At 47.1% G+C, this 18,321-nt stretch overlaps 1 protein-coding gene across 15 annotated transcripts in view; it reads left to right on the top strand.

The window, feature by feature from the left end:
• Positions 1–18,321, top strand: part of BLTP1 (bridge-like lipid transfer protein family member 1) — a 2,102,388-nt gene that overhangs the window by 1,919,545 nt on the left and 164,522 nt on the right. For all 15 annotated transcript variants that reach the window (XM_078676841.1, XM_078676840.1, XM_078676839.1 and 12 more), the window contains one exon: positions 2,302–2,459. In XM_078676841.1, coding sequence (XP_078532967.1) covers positions 2,302–2,459 — 158 coding nt within the window. The remainder of the gene's footprint in view (positions 1–2,301; positions 2,460–18,321) is intronic.

Genomic DNA, 18,321 nt, shown 5'->3' with positions numbered 1-18,321 from the left:
AATATGTACAAAGTAGCTACCGAACAGCCAAAATGGAAAATATAATTATACAAATAATTAGTGACATAAACAGAAATTGTTATTACGTTTTATCGAATCGTTTTAACAATAGTTACATTTTAAGAAATCAGTATGCATTCATGCGCTTTTGCACAAGGGTAGTGGGAGAGAATAAGAGATGTCCTCTTAGGAAAATTCTGTCACTTGCACTTACACATTTTTGCGGTCATTTGCACATGTTTAACAAATCAATCAAACTATAGAACAAGTCCTAATCATGGACATCATAGGGGGTGTTTGTGACAGAAAAGACATCAGGGAACAAAATGTATTTTACAGATATTCCTATTTGTTATATACATGGTGTCTATTGTTTTCATTATCATCATCCCCTTGTGAACAGATTAACAAAAAGCATAGCGGAAACGATGATGTATTATAGATATTATAATACAAATTTTCATGGTTTTAAAGTCTGTGTAATGTTTTGCCAAATGCTGATGAATTTTAGAAATCATTATGAAATTTTTACAAAAAATGTATTTTACTTACATTTATGTAAAGACAGACTGGCAGTGAGAATTTTCAAATATGTCTTCCATGTCTATGACCGCGTTCTTTTGCACTTTGAACTTTGCACTTGTCACTTTAAAAAGAGAACACCAAAGCCATGGCGCTTGTCATGTGATCAAGGCTTGTAAGAGCCAAAAGGTGTACTTTATGCACTGATTTGGTGGGCCATGCCCGTTTGTTGAAGGAACTCTGCAGCAAGTAACGGAATCAAAGGAGATATATATATATATCCATACTAATATTATAAAGAGAGAGCCCAAACCTTTGAGGCGGGTAATCTCAGTAACCACAGCACCAATCACAACACCCAATACAGTGTTGGAAAGGGCAGTTGCAGCAGAAGGACATAGGCTATGCAGACGGATAAAAAAAAATATTTAAAAAATTGCAAAAAATCCATACTATACTATCTATACTAATATAATAACGAGAGAGCCCAAACCTTTGAGGCGGGTAAGCTCAAGAACCACAGCACCAATCGGAACACCCAATACAGCATTGCAAACTACAGTATCAGCAGATGGTCATAGGCTATACTGCAGCCCAACATATACATTAGAAGGGGAAAAGAACGTTTTGTGAAAAGTAGTCCGTTGTGGGCGTGCGCGTTGTGGGATTCGGCAAAAGAGAAGTGTTCTGTGTGTGACTAGCGTTCCAATACGAATGGGCGTGTCCTTTAGCATTGTTGTGGGCGTTGGACGTTGACGCGATGTTGTGCGTCTAAGTGGCGTAGGCTGGAGCGGCCAAACACGTTCGGGGATGGAGCGAACACACACGTTCGCATATTGCAGGGGCGTAGGCTGGAGCGGCCAAAGACGCTGGAGCGGCCAAACACGTTTGGGGATGGAGCGAACACTGGAAAAACACGTTCGCGGCTGGAGCGTGTTAAGGTACAGTGGCGTCGGCTACAGCATGCCCGGACAACGTCGGGACGGGCTGCTAGAATATATATATATATATATATTTATTCATGTATGTATATGTATATTCATGTATGTATATGTAGTATATGTATATTCTCCACAAATTCACCCAGGCAGTCGAACACTTGGCGGGTGCATCTGTCGACGAAGGGTGAATTTGCCTTTGTTAGACAACAACTCCACAAATATTCGGAGCACTCTCGGGATTGTTGACATGATTTATTAGTGCAAATGCATTTCGGCGTGGTACCTTCTTCAGTGCAATAAATCATTATGAAGTGAAACACAGCCACAGCATACAGTCTTTTAAATGTACCAACTTGATTTCTATTGGCAGGGCAAATCAGGCGGTGGAAAGAAGCTTGGTTTCCATTTCAGTGATACTGAGAGCAAAGGAAAATGGCATCAATATCCCATAATGCATTTTTTCATCATTAATCAATGCTTTCTCAAAACTGATATGTTGCATTTACGGCCATTTCTTATTGCCAATGTTGCCTTGCCGCCCCAAACCCACACTCACTCCCTTCAGTCCTTTTGAGACTCATTTGCTATGTGCGTCTCCCTCCCCTGCCGCTGGTTTGTACCCACGCGTTCCCGCAGGTGTCCCTTGTATGGCTGGGCACCTTGGACTTGTATAGTCCATGTCCTCAACAGACAATGGGCACAGAGAGAGAGAAAAAAAGGGAGAACGTGTTACTTAGTTTTGTTAGTACTTTGAAATTGTCATTGGTTTTTTGTATTTATTATGGATAGTGGTAAATGATCTGCATCTATCGGTGATCTATTACATTTTACATTTTAGGTGGACCACAAGCGGATTGAAAAGTCAAGGCCGTCTCTCAGTCGGGAGTAACAGAGACCGGGAAATTAGTATGTCTGTTGGCCTAGGAAGATCACAGTTGGATTCTAGAGGAGGGGTGGTTGGAGGAACCATTGATGTAAACGCTCTGGAAATGGTTGGTAAGTTGGAAAGAAGGTCTAAAGTTTGTGTAATAGGCCACTAGCTATAAATTTGATTCTGAGATTCAGGTGCCCAACACTAGAAACATGTGAAAACGCAATAGTAAATACCTTTCTTCTGAGTTGCAAGGGTTGAATTAAGAACATAATATTACTGAATTCCCAAGAATTTTTGTTGTTGTTAATTTGCCATTTGTTGTCGGTCGTTAGTGATGTGAAATTCTTTTACGTATACTTGTACAGGTTTTTATGTGATAATGCTAATAAGATTTTCGCCCCAGCATAACATTTTACTTTTAAGTTGTTAGAATATTCTACAGTTTGAAAAACTTTCTTTGTTAAGTCTGCCCTTCAGCTGACACAGATACTGATACTTCTTTCCATCAAACAGATGTTTTTTCAAATCATTTGGTTAAACTAAGCACCACACTGTTGGGAATTCATTTGGCATGTTTGTTTAAGGTAGTGAGTTGGGCCCAAATATGGTAATAAGAAAAATGGTCAAAGTATTCAAGTTGCAAACCCATAACCACTTAGAATGTATTCTCTGGACAGTTTTTAGAAAACACATCACAAAAATTAATTATATAAAGAGTAGGGCACTGCCAGTCAACTAAGGTGCCGTGAGGAAACAAATCAAACCTAACCTTCTTGCATTAACCAAGGAACGTTGCAATTGCTGAATTCAACTTGAAGTCTTGGATTTTTCTTTGCTTCCATTAGACTTGTTTTGTACCTGCCATGTACATAGCAGATGTGTAACCCTGAATGTGTGATTGTGATGTAGAATTGTTATCAGTAGTCATGCAAAATGTTATGTGGTTGGTATCTCTTAATCGTTGATTTTGGTACTGGTTTGGCCTTATCAAGCTTTTGGCTGTCCCTAGGCTTTTGACATGGTTCTGGCGTTGCCATAACAGACCTGAGTCACATTCAGTGTGTGAAATATTGTGGGTATTGTCCTCTGGCCATATTCTGGGTTAGTTAGCTGTGCTTTATTCCTTGAGCTGAGAGTGCTTGTTTTTGTTTACGGATGAAAAGCTTTTCTTGTTGCTTACCTGCACATTACTGATTCTAATTCCAGCCCTTTTTCTATCCAGTGCTACTAACATGAGTCCCATTAAATTGGATAGTAACAGTTAGTCAGCTGCCTGGAAAGTACTCCATTTCTTATCCAGGTTGTTATAATAGTTTTGGCTGTGATGATGTAACATCCTTATTTCTTAACTTGTGAGTGCTGTCGGTACATCACATTTCCTAACAATTTTTTCAGGCAAAGGCCACTCTCTTCCATAAGAACACACTGTGAGGCTTTATTCATGTTCAGTATTTTATTGCTCTACTTAGGTTACAACCCTATTTTAGAAAATACCATATTATGCAGTCACAAAAAAACTAAATAAAAACAGTTAAAGTAATATCACCTAAGCTCATTAATGATACCAGCTTTGGGCCGGCAGAAATTAAGCCCTCTTTGATCATCGAAGGAACAGTTTAAAATATATACAAGATAATCTTGAGCGCGACAATAGAACAAACCCACTTCTGAAGTTAGGGCGCTAGAGAAACCTCAGCAGAGCCACTTAGTGTTCACAAGGTCCTCACGTCAGCCATCTTGGGCTCAAGCAAACCAAGATCAGGTCAAGAGCATTGTCACATTAAAGATGCTTCGGTGCTAGTGACTGCGTGAGAAGTAGATCGCTAGAGGCACCTTGTGTTGACCCAGGACACGTTGTGGAGGTACTGTGTAGTCGCTCTAGTGGTAGAGAGAACCCTCAACCCAACCCTCCCCCTCACCATCCACTCTCCTCTCCCTACCCAAATCTCCCATGCAACACCACTCAAACCCCAGCATAACTCTTTGCCCATTTTTCCTCTTTCTATCTCCTTTCAGCGTAGCTCTATCTTACATCATTCATCACGTTACCATCCAGGGTACCCCTCATACTTTCCTAACTTTACAAATGTTCTCCCACCATACAAACATTAGATAGTTTTACTTCTCTCTCTCACATATACATTTCTAAACAGACCCTCCAATGGTATATGAAGTTCTTCTATTATATATTATACTGTTGTATCCATACGACCTGCTATTTCTCCACCAGGAACAGTTTTTTCTGTATGTCTTTTCAGCTGTACTGTTTTGCTCATACAAAATTCTAATAAAACATCTTTGAAATAATACAAATAAGAACAAACCCACTTCTGTACAAGGACCGCAGTAATAATCCCCAATCTCTTCCAGGATACTTTGCGAAATATAATACTTCCATACTATTTGCAGCAGACACGCAATGCTTTTTTTCATTGCCAGCAAAGTCCGATTTTGAAGTATCTTTCATTGGTATATCCCCTTCAGAAAGCCCCAAGCCTGCACTCCATTGGGGTGCAAAACATGTGCTGGCTTATTTTAGTTCCCAAATCCTCATGTCAAGTCAACAATAATACCAAAACCATCATGAATAATAGAGTAAAATTAAGATATGACAGCCAACTTGTATTGAATATACCAACAATAACTTGGATAAAACAATTGCCACAAATAAGGAAGTAATTCAGCCCTATTTTCATGACAAAGTGAAAGAATACATTTTTTTTAAATCAGTTCTCAACTTTTTAAAGACTGTTTTGTTAGGTGCAGTTCAAAATAGTATTGGTGATGAGTGTGCTATTTTTGTGCTGGTTTTTTATTTTACATGTAACTCATTTTTAAAAAAAAAAATGTGATAGTGTTGGGAATCCTGGCTCGATTTATTCTTCTGAAGAGCAATAATATTTTATACAGAAATGATTTTCTGTTCTGGTTTGATCGTAAAGAAACACCAGGCAATAATCAAAATACATTTTGTTTCTATTCATCTGAATCGAAATGTATTCTTTTATAGATCAATAGATCATGAGTCACAAATTCAACAGTCAGGTGAGTGGTGATAAGAAATTAGGCACGAACCCCAAGTGTTAAGATCCAAAACCATCAAAGAAAGAAGGAAGTTGACAATGTGAGCCTAAGTCAGGCATTGCTAGATGGAGCATCACATGCATCAAGACATGCTATGCTAAAGCTAAGAGGACTATGCCCACTCTTTCTAGAGCCCACTCCACTTGGAAGTATGGAGCCTCTATGGCCTTCCTGGGGTACATCCCAATAGCTGACCTGCTCCACACCTCACACTTTTACAAAAGATTACTGTGTTGAAGTAACAACTTGCCAACAAGCTAATGTTGGGCAAACAGTACTTCATGCACTGTTTCAATTGACTACAACATCCGCAGGCTGGCCACTGCTTTTTTGGGAGGACTGTTTAAAGTCTATGCACAGCATGTGTATCTACAGCTGCACACGGCTCGAACATTCACTGTAAGCATCTGGTTGTGGAATGTTTTGATGTAGGTTCACAAGAGTCCACCCTCCTCCCCGGACACCTGTAGCTGTTTGTATTCTCCTTTACTTTCTTACTTTTTTCCTGTATTGCATGAACATTTCTCTGCCCTTCACTTTCCTTTACATTCTATCCTCACTCGCCATGCGGGAAAACAATCTAACAAAGGAGTCGATGACTATGTGCATTACCGGCAAGCGGAGGAGTCACACTACCTCATGACTCTAAATACTTCTTCAAAGAAAAACAACTTTAACACATCCTGGCCCTACACTAAATGGCAGGAGTATGCACAGCATGTGAATCTTCTGCACCACATGCCACAAACAGATGCTTACAGGGTAAGTAACATTTTCCTTTCTTTGTGAGTTTTTCTTTTACCATTTGTTACTAAACGCTCCATGGAAGTGAATGTCTTGCTCCTCTATTTCGCTGACTCACCTGCTCTTCACATCCTAGAGCTTAAACACTTTCTCTGACCCCTCCCCACCCTCCCACTGTGTAATTATTTCTCTCTTTCATTTCCCTTCCTACAGTTAGACACTGAGGACTGCTGCATCTTAATGTCTCCCTTCCACTTCTCTTTCTCCATGCTCAGCTGTTGGCTTTGCCAATGCTTGAAAAATTGTGCTGGCATTGGCAAACCCAGTAGCAGCTGCCAGACATATCTTGGAATAGTATGCTTATAGCATGTATGGCTGTAGATACACATCTGCATATACACTTGCTCTACATACTCTTTTTTTTTTTTTTTTTTTTTTTTTTAATAAACCTTTATTTGAGTATGCAATAAAATACAAGGATGGGCCTACAACCACACGGGCCAGCCGCTAAAGAGGAGAAAATACACAATATACACTTCCGTAGCGGTAACGATCAATCGTCAATGCAATACTCCATATAATATACAGAACAAAAACAGATTTTGTTTTATAAAAAAGAACAGACACACAAAAAAGGCGAAAGTGTATTACTGAAGGTCAGCCCAAAGGACAGGAGGGGACAGCAACAAAAATGGAATCAAAGCTATAAGCTCCAAAGAGCCCGGATGGGGGGGGGGGACGGGGCACGAAGGAGAAAAAGAAGGGGGGGGGGGAGCCGGAAAACCAGCACAACCCCTATATGCAAGGTTCCAAGAACGCTCGCCTAAGGAGACCGGGAAAGCTCAATGTCATCCACAAGGGGAGGAGTACAGATGGCACCACGATATTCATTCCATTGACCCCACACCCTAGTCCATGCCCTGGGTCTGCCCCTAGCCACGTAGACAGTCTTCTCACGGAACATAGACCAATCCATGTTGTCTTCCCATTTCGATAGTTCAGGGGGCTTGGAGGCCCCCCAAAGTTGAGCAATATCTCGCTTCGCAACCATATAACCCAGGGTGGCCCACCTAGTCTGGGCCACCGAGCAGTCAGTGGGCTCCCAAACATTCAAAAGACAACGACGAGATTCCGGACACAAGGACACCCCTGTCACCACAGCCATAACCTCAAGCACAGCCGTCCAGTAAGCAACCACCATCGGGCATTCCCAAAGAATATGTAGGAAAGTCGCACTCAAACCACATCCACGCTTACACAACCCATCGGAAGAAAAACCCATCACAAGCAAACGAGGTCCCGTAACATACACCCGATGAAGGATCTTCAATTGGACCAAACGGAGACGAGCCGGGATAGCCACCTCTTTAGGAGAAGAGAGGGCCGACTGCCAATCCTCGTCATCAAGCTCCAAACCATCACGAACCCACGCCTCCCGAAGTCGGACCAACAGATCAGTCCGATTATTAATCAGTTTCTTATAAATCAGGGAGATAGTGCTGTCAGGAAGATGTCCGTCAAGGACACGGTCTTCAAGGGGGGAAGAATCAGGCGGAATCTCACCAGGAGCAAATACAGCGGTCAAGGCGTGCCTAACCTGTAGGTATCGAAAGAATTCCCGACCACTCAAGCCATATTCAGCCTGGAGGGCCTGAAATGTTCGCACAGAGCCCTTGGAATACACATCTCCCACTTTAGAAATTCCAATCATGTCCCAGCGATCGAAACCCTTGGTAGACCAAAGACCGCCCAGACGTTCGGAAGCATAAAGCGGCGTGGCCAACGTCAAGCGATCCTCCCAGCCCAGGCTCCGAGTCGCGGCCCGCCACACCGCCAAAGCAATCGACGTAGGACCCACAAGATGGCGCCCAGCAGGGCGAGAGTAAAGCACTCTGTTAAAGTCACCTCCCGGAAGCTGAAGTCTATCCATCTCAAACGCCGGATTACTACCCGGCGAGAACATGATGTGGTTGATAGCGGACAAGTGTGAGGCCCAATAATACCTCTTAATATCGGGGAGTGCAATGCCACCGTCATACCAAGGAATGGAAAGCTTAGCAAGAGCAATACGCGGGCGTCCATCCCAGACAAGTTGTCTCTGAAGGGCCTCAATCTCCCGAAAATAGGACTGAGGGACAGGATCATAATAATTCTGGAGAGCGTAAAGAAACCGCGGTAACGACATCATCTTAAACAGGGCTGCCCGACCAAGGGGAGACAAGGGAAGCCTGCGCCAACGAGCAACGTCCAAACGCAGTCGAAGCAACGGAGGAAGGAGATTACGATCAAAGCGAAGAGACGAGTCCAGAGTAACGAAAACTCCCAAGTATTTGAAACCATCCCGGGCCACCTGAAGAGGGAGCCTGCTCGGTAATGGAGGCAAGACACCAGACAAAACATACACACAGGACTTGGTCCAATTGATTACGAGGCCCGAGTTAGCACCAAAGGACACAAGAACGTCAAATAAAACAGATAAAGACTTACGAGGGGAGGTAAGATACAAGAGGATATCGTCCGCATAGAGCGAGACTCGGTCCTCGAAGTCCGGGGCCCAGCGGATCCCTTTAAGGGACGGTTCCCAGCGGAGCCAGGCCGCCAACGGCTCAAGGGCGAGCGCAAACAGTAGCGGGGACAAGGGGCAACCCTGGCGGGTGCCCCTGCCCAGGGGGAAGGGAGCAGACACCCTACCATTCACAACAACCTGCGCCAAAGGTTCCGCATACAATAACTTAATCCAGCTAATAAACTCGCACCCGAAACCGAATTTTTCAAGAGTCGCCCATAAATAAGGCCACTCCACAGTATCAAAGGCCATGGAGGCATCCAAGGACGCCAAAATGGCCGGTTCAGTCAGTAGCCCCGCCCTCGCTATCACGCCGTGAAGACGACGTAGATTCAAAGCAGTGTTGCGATGCGGGATAAAACCAGATTGATCCGGATGAACTAAGTCCCCAAGAACCGATAGGAGTCGGGTCGCCAAAAGTTTCGCCAGAACCTTGGGTTCAACATTTAACAGGGAGATGGGTCTATATGAGGAACAAAGGTCGCGAGGTTTACCGTCTTTAGGGATGACGACTATCGTCGCCAAACGCTGATCATAGGGAAGGAGGTTACGCTCACGTGATTCCAAAAACATATCGCGGAGATATGGCGCCATTTTATCGGGTCGCAACTTGTACAACTCAATAGGCAAACCATTTGGACCCAACGCCTTGCCCGAACGGAGCGAACGAATGGCAGTAGCTATTTCATCAACCGTAAAGGGGGAGTCCAAAGCGATACGGTCCAAATCAGAGACACAGGGCAATGCAATATCACGCAAAAGGAGGCGAGAGTCAGCCACATCCCTCACAGACACAGGAGCATACACAACACGGAAATGTTCCGCAAAACGATCCACAATGGCGATCGGATCAATCACATTCTCACCACTCGCAGACTGAATCACAGGCACCACACGATTAGCTCTTTCTTTCTTGTCCAACCACGCCAGGAGTTTACCCGCCTTATCACCAACATCATACAATCTGCCTTGTTGCTCACGAAACATCACTTTTGCAGCGTCAGTAACTAGGGATTTATATGCAAACTGTTTTAGACCCAGAGCATGAAGTTTCTCAGGCGTGACACCAGATCCCAACTCGTCCTCCAAGGCAGAAATTTCCCCCTCGAGGTCCACTACCTCCCTCTTCCCGGCTTTCTTAGCTTCAACAATCAAAGAAAGGGCCTGTCCACGAATCACAGTTTTGAAGGCTTCCCACAGGGACACCGCCGAAGGGACCGACCCCTCGTTTTCCAGGAAATAAGCATCTATGGACTTGAGCAAGAGGGCACGAGTCTCAGGGGAGGAGAGATACCATGGGTTAATGGGAGCCACTCGGCCCACTGCCTCTATCCCAACCTCAAAACGAAGCCAGAGCGGCGAGTGGTCAGAGATGCCCCTTGGCAAATGTATAATCTCACGGACCGCCGACGACTGGGCAGCGGGCATCAGGAAATAATCTAGCCGAGATAGGCTACCATGGGCACCAGAGTGAAAAGTGTATTGAAGCTGAGTAGGATGTAACAATCGCCAGCAGTCCACAAGGCCAAAAGTATCCAAAAACCCACCCAACCAACGCTGGGCATGCGGGGTATCCCTGGGGGGATGGCGATCGTGAAGGCCAGAAAGCACCGAATTAAAGTCACCGGCAAGAAAGAGTACACTATCAGGAAGGTCCAACAAGACACGGCCTAAATCAGTGAAAGTAGCAGTTTGCAAGCCTGGGGGGACATAAACATTAAAGAGGGACAGGGTGCGGCCCTCATATCTACCCACCAGAACAATATATCTCCCACGATCATCCCGAATCACCTCATCTATCGCCAGAGGGAGGGAGTTACGAACAAGGATACCCACACCCCTGGATCCTGAAGTAAACCCCGAGTGTGCCACAAGGCTGTAGCCCCATCTATTCATTGCATTACATACATTCCCAATCAAATGGGTCTCTTGCAGGAAAACAATGTCTGGTGACAAACGTCGTATATATTTCAACACCACACTGCGCTTGATGCGATCTCCCAGGCCATTAACGTTCCAGGAAACAAATTTCAACCCCCTACCCCCCATCCCACCCACCCGAGCCAGGACCCCCCATCCAAGAGCTAGACATCAGAAACATCAGTAAAGACAGAAGCAATTCGCCTTGAAAACAACACACAAAAAAATAAGAACTTCCCATCCCCCCTCCCCCAAGCTGAAAGGAAACACCCCCCACCCTGCACCCCTGCAAAAAGCTAAAGAGCCACCCCAACCTGCAGTGTGCCTGTCGCCCCATAACCCCTAGTCTACACAAAGACCCCGGAGGAGGAAAGGTCTCCGTTCCACCCGCCCCCAGACTACAGTAAGAGCAAGAATCAACACTCAAAAAATAAATAATCACATTGCAGAGGTACGCCGGCCAACACTCCTGGGAACGTATTCAAAACGAGACATCAGAGTCAAACAATCAGATCTCCACACCACCTTCGGCACCACCAGGGTGAGCGGCAGACTCAGTCTCAGGAGGACGGTCAGGCAAGGAGTCCAGCCAGTCATTAACAGCATCCGGTCTATCAAAGAACAGAGTACGCTCATTATACTCGACACGAAGTCTGGTGGGGAAAAGCATAGCATAGCGTAGACCCCGATCTCGAAGACGTTTCTTAGCACCACGAAACTCCATCCGTTGTCTTTGAACCTGTTGGGAGAAGTCCGGGTAGAAGTTCACTGTGGCATTCTCGAAGGCCACCGGGCCCTTCACCCGTGAGGCCTGCAGGATAGCGTCCCGATCCCTATAATGAAACAGTTTAGCCACAATAGGCCTTGGCGGAGCACCCGGCTTAACTTTGCCCCCCGGGACACGATGTGCGCGTTCAACCGTGAAAAATTTGGTAAGCCCGGAGGGGGCAAGATGGTTTAAAATCAGACCCTCAACCAGGAGATCAACAGAGTGGGGTTCAGGGTTTTCCGGTACACCAACCAGACGAACATTGCAGCGACGTGCCCTGTTTTCAAAATCCTCCAGGCGTCGGGTCATGAAGTCGTTCACCCGACGAAGATTCCCAACCTCTGTCTGGAGCTCCGAGACGTCTTTCGTGAGGCTAGATGATTTAATATCCAATGACTGCACCCTCTCATTCGTCTTGCCGAGATCAGCACGAATCAGATTCACCTCAATGGCCACGGTGTCAAGTTTGTGGGCCAAGGCCTCGTACTGAAGGCCGGTGGATTCCCTCACTCCCGAGATGGCGCCCATGATATCTTGTAGGGAAGGCTCCGCCGACTCTTCCAAAATTCGTTGAGTATAACGGTCCATGACGTTCGTCTGAACCGGCGCTCCGCGCAGAGGTGTTTTCGTCTTGCGCGTTTCTCTGTCCCCTCTGCCCGCCATTTTGAAGATGCGGCACGGGACAAGCCACCAGGGTCGACGGGCCAAACACCCAAAACTCAGGATCAAAAGTACACCAAAAAGAAGGGCTCAACTCGGGAGGAGGCCACCAAACCAGCAAATAGACAAGAGGAAAGCCCCGTGTCCGAACTGTCTCCAAGTCTCAGCCAAGCGCGATACGCACACTCGTGGCACAGGTCGAGACAGAATCGAAACCGAAACTCAGGAAGGGGGTCTCACAAAGCCAGATCTCCTGCCGTTGTTGTTCAATTCCAGGACGGCCACAGATCTGCACCCCGTCCCGGGCGCACCTCAAGGGCGGAGCCCAAAAGTTCAGACCACCGTAGCTCAGGAGTACGAAATCCAAAGCAAATTCCGAAAAGTGCCAGGGTAATCAGCCAAACGTCCTCTACTTGAATTCTTACAAGAAATCAGGATCTAGTCAGGATAAATCGCCGGGAGCGGCGAGGGTCCGGAGAGCGCTGTGCTCAAGCGGCCATCACGGATGCCCGCCAAGCTCCTCCCCTCGCTCTACATACTCTTGACAGCTAGTTATGGGCTTTGGCATTTGCAGATTGTTTTTGTTTGAAGTCACCAAGTATGGTGATGCCACCGTTAATAAGCAATGTGCAAGGGCACTGGCTCCATTGTTAGATTTTTTTTCTCCACCATCTGGTTCTGACGTGTTTCAATGTAGCTCCAGGACTCTACTCATGCGATGTTCCAGGAACTCCCATCTTCTCCTATCGTGTCGTCTGAGATAACCCTTGTATGTCGTTCCTTCTTCTCCCGTGACGCGCTTCAGAGACCCTCACTGAAGCCCTGGGATCTCGACCCTCTGGGCACCCAAGTCCCTCTGCGCTTTTTACCTCCCATAACGACTTCAGAGAATATTGTAGGGGGTTATGCAGCGGGCGCCCTTCAGTAAATGCCCTCAGTGTTTTCGTAAAGTATCCCTGGACTGCCTGACCCACTGGAGGTTCTGCAATTCGTGTCTCCTTGACTCCTGCTGCGCCTCCTGTCGTACCTTTAGTTGCAAAGAGACCCTTCAAAGGCAGAGTGATAGACACTGGGCCCTTATCAAGATTTAACAAGCCATCAAAAAGATGCCTGATATCTTTGGGGAAGCTCACCTGTTCAGGGCTGAGAAAAGTTAAGGACGCTGGTTCAGCAGGCGTCCCTGCCCATCCACCCAGCCTAGAGGTTATCAGAGCTTGGACATGTGGAGGATGAGCAGAAGGTCAAAGGCACTCTGTCCACCACCTTCATCACTAGCCCGTGCACCATGACAAGACTGTGAGTAGTGTCGACACACAAACTCACAGACCGTGCAAACAAACACGTGCCAAGGTGGAAGACCGCTTCCACAAGGGTTTGGCATCTAGCCCAGTGCACAAGCCAACACCCCCTCGGGCTCTAGTCAACATTTAGGCAAGGCATCAGAGTTGAGACCAGATCCAACCAAGACGCTTGATGACCATCGTTTATTGAGTCTGAAAAATACTGAAGTGCCCAAACCTACTTCGAATCTGATGAACTTATTGGCAGCCCAAAACCAATTGTCACAGAAAACTCCACCTACCCCGAAACTGGCCTTGACAGCCAACTTCCAGGACTCAAACAAGGCCATCTTCAAACAACTACAGCACATGCTCCATGAGCGACAATACATTTGTCATCCACCCTTTGACTGGAAAGATTTCTACCAGCCCAGTGGAGCCCAAGAAACGCAGACTCATTTTCGAATCTGCTTCTGAGCCACATCCTTCTTCAGAACCTTCAGCTCATGTACCCAAGAAGGCCCTCATTGACGAGGCTGCCAGCCCACCACCTCAAACCCACACTCTTCCACAACCAACAACCCCTCCTCTTCTTTCATCTCCTCGTGGATCACCACAGTTCTTTTCAGACACAGGCAGTCCCAGACACTTTTACAATTTAGGGGACTCTGACTCCCCTCTCTAACTCCATCCCACGGATGACCCCCGAGAAGACTACAATGTACAGCCCTGCAGCACAAACTAAAGGTGATGGTGCCTTGTTCTCCAAGACGAGACCCACGGATTTGTAGATAAGCTGTTTGTTGCTCTAAATGACAAAAGTTATTTACTTCCACTGGAGAAGTCTCATTCTGCACCCTCAAATGGACAGTCCTTTAAGCATTCTCATAAAAAGATCAAAACCGAGGAAATGATGAGCCATGGAGGAAAGAGTCATTAAAGAATAAGTAACCGGCTCAAGCAGTCATGTTTCTCTAATTGGAATAATAGAGTTGCAATGACTGCTTTACAATCGAAAGTGGATGACTGTGAGTGTGAGTTGAACCGTCTGAAGAAGGAATTGAAAGCAAGTAAAGATTATGTGAAAGAACTTGAGACTGAAGTTGCAACCCTAAAAGAAAACTTGAAGACCTGAAGATGTGTTCAGCTAGTGATTATTTCCACTGAAAAAGAATGAATAGTGCTGGGCATATTGCATCGTTTCGAATCACGTGAACTATTTTACGTCTTTGTACTACAAGATTGTACCATTACTTGGATTCCTTATCTCAACCTTCATTAAAGAAAACAGTCATATTGATCTAGCGACAATGAGAATGATGTAGTCAACCCGTCCGCATAATTTCCAAAACAGCAAAACACTTTGTAACATTACAAACTAGTTAAACATACTGTTCAACAAGTTTTCTGCACAGCTCCTCCAGTGAAAAGAGGGCTTTGACTTTTTTTATCGTTGTAAGTTTCCCTGTGAAAAAAGGGGAGTGAAGTTTAGAGTAAAGTGAAACAGGTGCTTTTAAAAATGGGCTTAATGTTTTGAAAAACAATTTTGAAAAAAACGAAGGTTCCACAAAATTAAGAAGTCTTACTTGGTTACAGAAATAGCTCCTGAATCTAAGGATTATTGTTGTTTCCGGTTTCGAAAACTTCAAGCTATACAGGAGATCATAATCCTGTTATCTACAAACGTTTATTGAACATTCTGCTGTTACCATTTGTAATATAATTTCTTGACGTTGGGCTGTAAACTGTTGTTGACCAGAGACTGTTTTTTACTTCTGTGTACAAGTTTTCATTTTTTGTTGTATGACATCTGCGTTTGTTGGTATAAATACAAATGATAAAAATTGGTTATTTGAACTCATATGATTCTGGAATAAAAATGATAAAGATTGTTAAAAAAAAAAGAAGAAGTAAACAATCTTTGAGGTTGAGTTTCTGGGGTTAGACCCAGGGTTCCCCCTAGGTCAAGGATGCACTCAAAAAGCACCTTCAGCTCCACTAGTGCGACTGGGTGCAGAGTACTGAGCCCCACTGTTATCCAATGGGGGATAGGGGCCTCCGGTTGGTGGCTGCTCACGGGCACGCCACTTGGAGGTGTGAGCAAAACTCCTAAGGTTTAGCTCAGGGCAAAGGGGATCCAAGATAAAACACAAAATGCACCCACAGCAGCACTGGGGCGGCTGGGTGCAGGGTGCTGGATCGATGTCAGGAGCCCTGTTGGTGTCAATGGGGAAGCCCCAGTCAGAACAAACACTGCAGGCTCGGGCTTGAAGATCTTCTGGAGGTGACAAACGGTTGGAGAGGTAAGTGGGATACTGGAACACCGCCGGTTGGGACACCCAAGGTCGGGCCACCCAAGGTCGTGGGGTGTCTGGTGCAGGGGTGTCTTTTGGCATTGGGTTTTCCTTACTGGCTCCCGGTCGGGGGGATCCTTCAGATAGGGGCTGCAGGGGTCGTTGGGAGACTTGAGGTAGTCGGGATCACCACATCCCAGGTCCGGATTGCCGGGGAGACCTCCTCATGGTGTGGGGCCACTCGAACTCCAACAACCACACAGGGGCCTCTTCCTAGAAACTATTAATCTATAGGTAATATATCCATCAATTTCTATATATGAACATTGTCCCACACAAGAACATTTATTTGAAAAACATATCACTTTATTTTTTATCCATTAATCATGTCTTTTTTTGCATAAAAAGTATATACAATATAATTCAATAAAATAGACATATCACACAGCCCCCAAGCAACCTCCAGCAACCAAGCATCCTCACAGGCAACCAAAAAACCATATACAATTGTAACACATTACAGTACAAAAATACAAAAGACAAAAACACAAATAAATGCAAACAAAAAGCACTCGAACTCGGGCCATTGGTGTCGGGTGCAGAGTTGTGCAGACTCGCAGATTTTGCCGGAGCCAAAGTCTGTTGGTGAATAAATTTGGTGCTATTGGGAGACAAAGTCTTTTTAGTGAAAGCAGGGCAGGTCCTCCGGGTTCTGAGGGCTGCTGGCTGCAGGATGCACCGGGATTCCGCTGGAGCAGATCAAGGTCTGGACAGGCCTGTAGGACTGGGCCCAGGTCAGTTAGTGTCCTCCTCTTCTTCCTTAAGCACGGCTCTTCAGTCCTTCTCCTTCTTCTTCTTTCTTCTTGTCTGAGGATGCAAAGTTCGGGGTTGCCCTAAATACAAAATGTAGGGGCGTTTTTCTGGTAGGTATAGGTTGGGACCAATGGGTCCCTTCCTTGGGGTGGGTACATCCCATAATATGCCACCCTCCAGTGGGAGGGAAGCATTAGCCTCATTCAGGTTGACTGGGACCCCCATATTAAAGATGGCGGGATTGAGAGTTGTGCTTCGCCTCGCCTCCCCCACTTTAGAACCGGTGGGCGCCAGTTGCTGGGAGCAGCAAATGGCTGGATCAGCTCACAAAGGCGGCAAGCCTTTGACACTTCCCCTTTGTGGACCCTGCCCATCCTGAGAGAGGAGGCTTGGCACCTCTTCCCAGGATGTGCTTAGTTTCAGGACCCCGAGAGCGGTATGCCGTTGACCCCAGGGGTCCAGAAACATGTCTGGGGGTGGCAGCTAGCGAGCAGCCAGTCACCCCGAACACTAGAATCTGATAGAGACTACTAGCCGCAGATTCCTTAACGTAAGCAGGAGACTAGATCCGGAAAACCTTTTGCCACAGTATCCGTGTGCGTCTGCGGGCGGCATCACGCGTCTCCGCCCAGGCGTTGTCTGCGTGCGTGACGTCAGCGAGGTCACATAAGTCCAACCCCGGCACGCCTACGTCACTTTTCCGCGTGCAACGCAGATCCGAATCGTGGTCCTGGCCTTTTCAGGCCTTTCCCTTTCGCTATTGCGTGTGTATGGGAGCAGTGTGCGAATGCCTTCGGGCTTTAAGACGTGCTCGTCTTGTGGACGCCTGATGTCGGCGACGGATCCCTACCCCATCTGCATGTGGTGTTTGGGGGAACACCACGACTCCACTGATTGTGAGGCGTGCCAGCAGATGAAACCGAAGTCCCGGCGGAGGCGCAGGATGAAACTTCTCTCAGCCCGCATGTCCAAGTTGGCATGGTCACCTCGCCCGGCCCCTGCGGAAGGTTCTCGAAGCCGCTGCCACCGTCTTCGACATCGTCCTTCTCCCAGGCCGCAAGAGCGTCTCTCACCTATCGGTAAGAGTCGCAGTTTGTCACTGAGGGCCGGTTTCCGGTCTATTGGGGGCACGGGCTCTCCGTGGGTGGTGCGGCCCTGCGTGTCGTCCACCTACCTGCCATTTCCCTCTGTTGGGGCGACTAGAGCCCAGATGAAGACATATGCAGCGGCTTTGCAGGCCTCGCCGGCTTCTCTTCCTCCTCCTTTTCCTCCTGGGACGTCAGCGGATCGCTTGCAGTGTGCGGGGCCCTCCGCGGCGTCGCCGGCGGCTCCGGCCCCTGCGCCGACTGGTTCGGATTCCAAGCTCGGAGGATGTGGCGCCGTTGGGGGTCCCTCCTTCGGCCCACGGTGCCTCTGCTTCGCCGCAAATTCCCACCGGAGTCCCTGTGGTGTCGCGGGAGGTCACCGGGTCTCGGTCGCACCTCCGAGTCCCATTCGGTCCTCTGGACAGGCGGTGGCCTTGTCCAAGGCCGCAGTAACGCCGCTTTGGCGCTGATGGCTGCTGGCTCTGGCGGCATCACAGGGGCTGGCGGAGGGCCCTTATAGTTTGATCACAGGCCGAGGTTGGCAGGGGACCCCTCATCCTTCCCCGGGTCCCTCTCGCCCCTCCACGCAGGCGGCTGCCTTGTCTGAGGTCAGGTCGACGCCTTTCCGGCGCAGTTCCCTCGCCGCCCCGGCTCAGGCCCAGCACCGGTCCCCTGTGCCCAGCGCTGTAGCGAAAGTCGTTCCAGCGTCTCCCCTAGCGTCGGACGACGATGTCCTGTCTCAGATTGCAGACTCTACTGCGCCAGGCCG

Source organism: Lissotriton helveticus, chromosome 2_1 (assembly GCF_964261635.1).
Source record: "Lissotriton helveticus chromosome 2_1, aLisHel1.1, whole genome shotgun sequence".
NCBI lineage: Eukaryota > Metazoa > Chordata > Amphibia > Caudata > Salamandridae > Lissotriton > Lissotriton helveticus.
The sequence above is the reverse complement of the archived record's forward strand: the minus strand, read 5'-3'. Positions and strand labels throughout refer to the sequence as shown.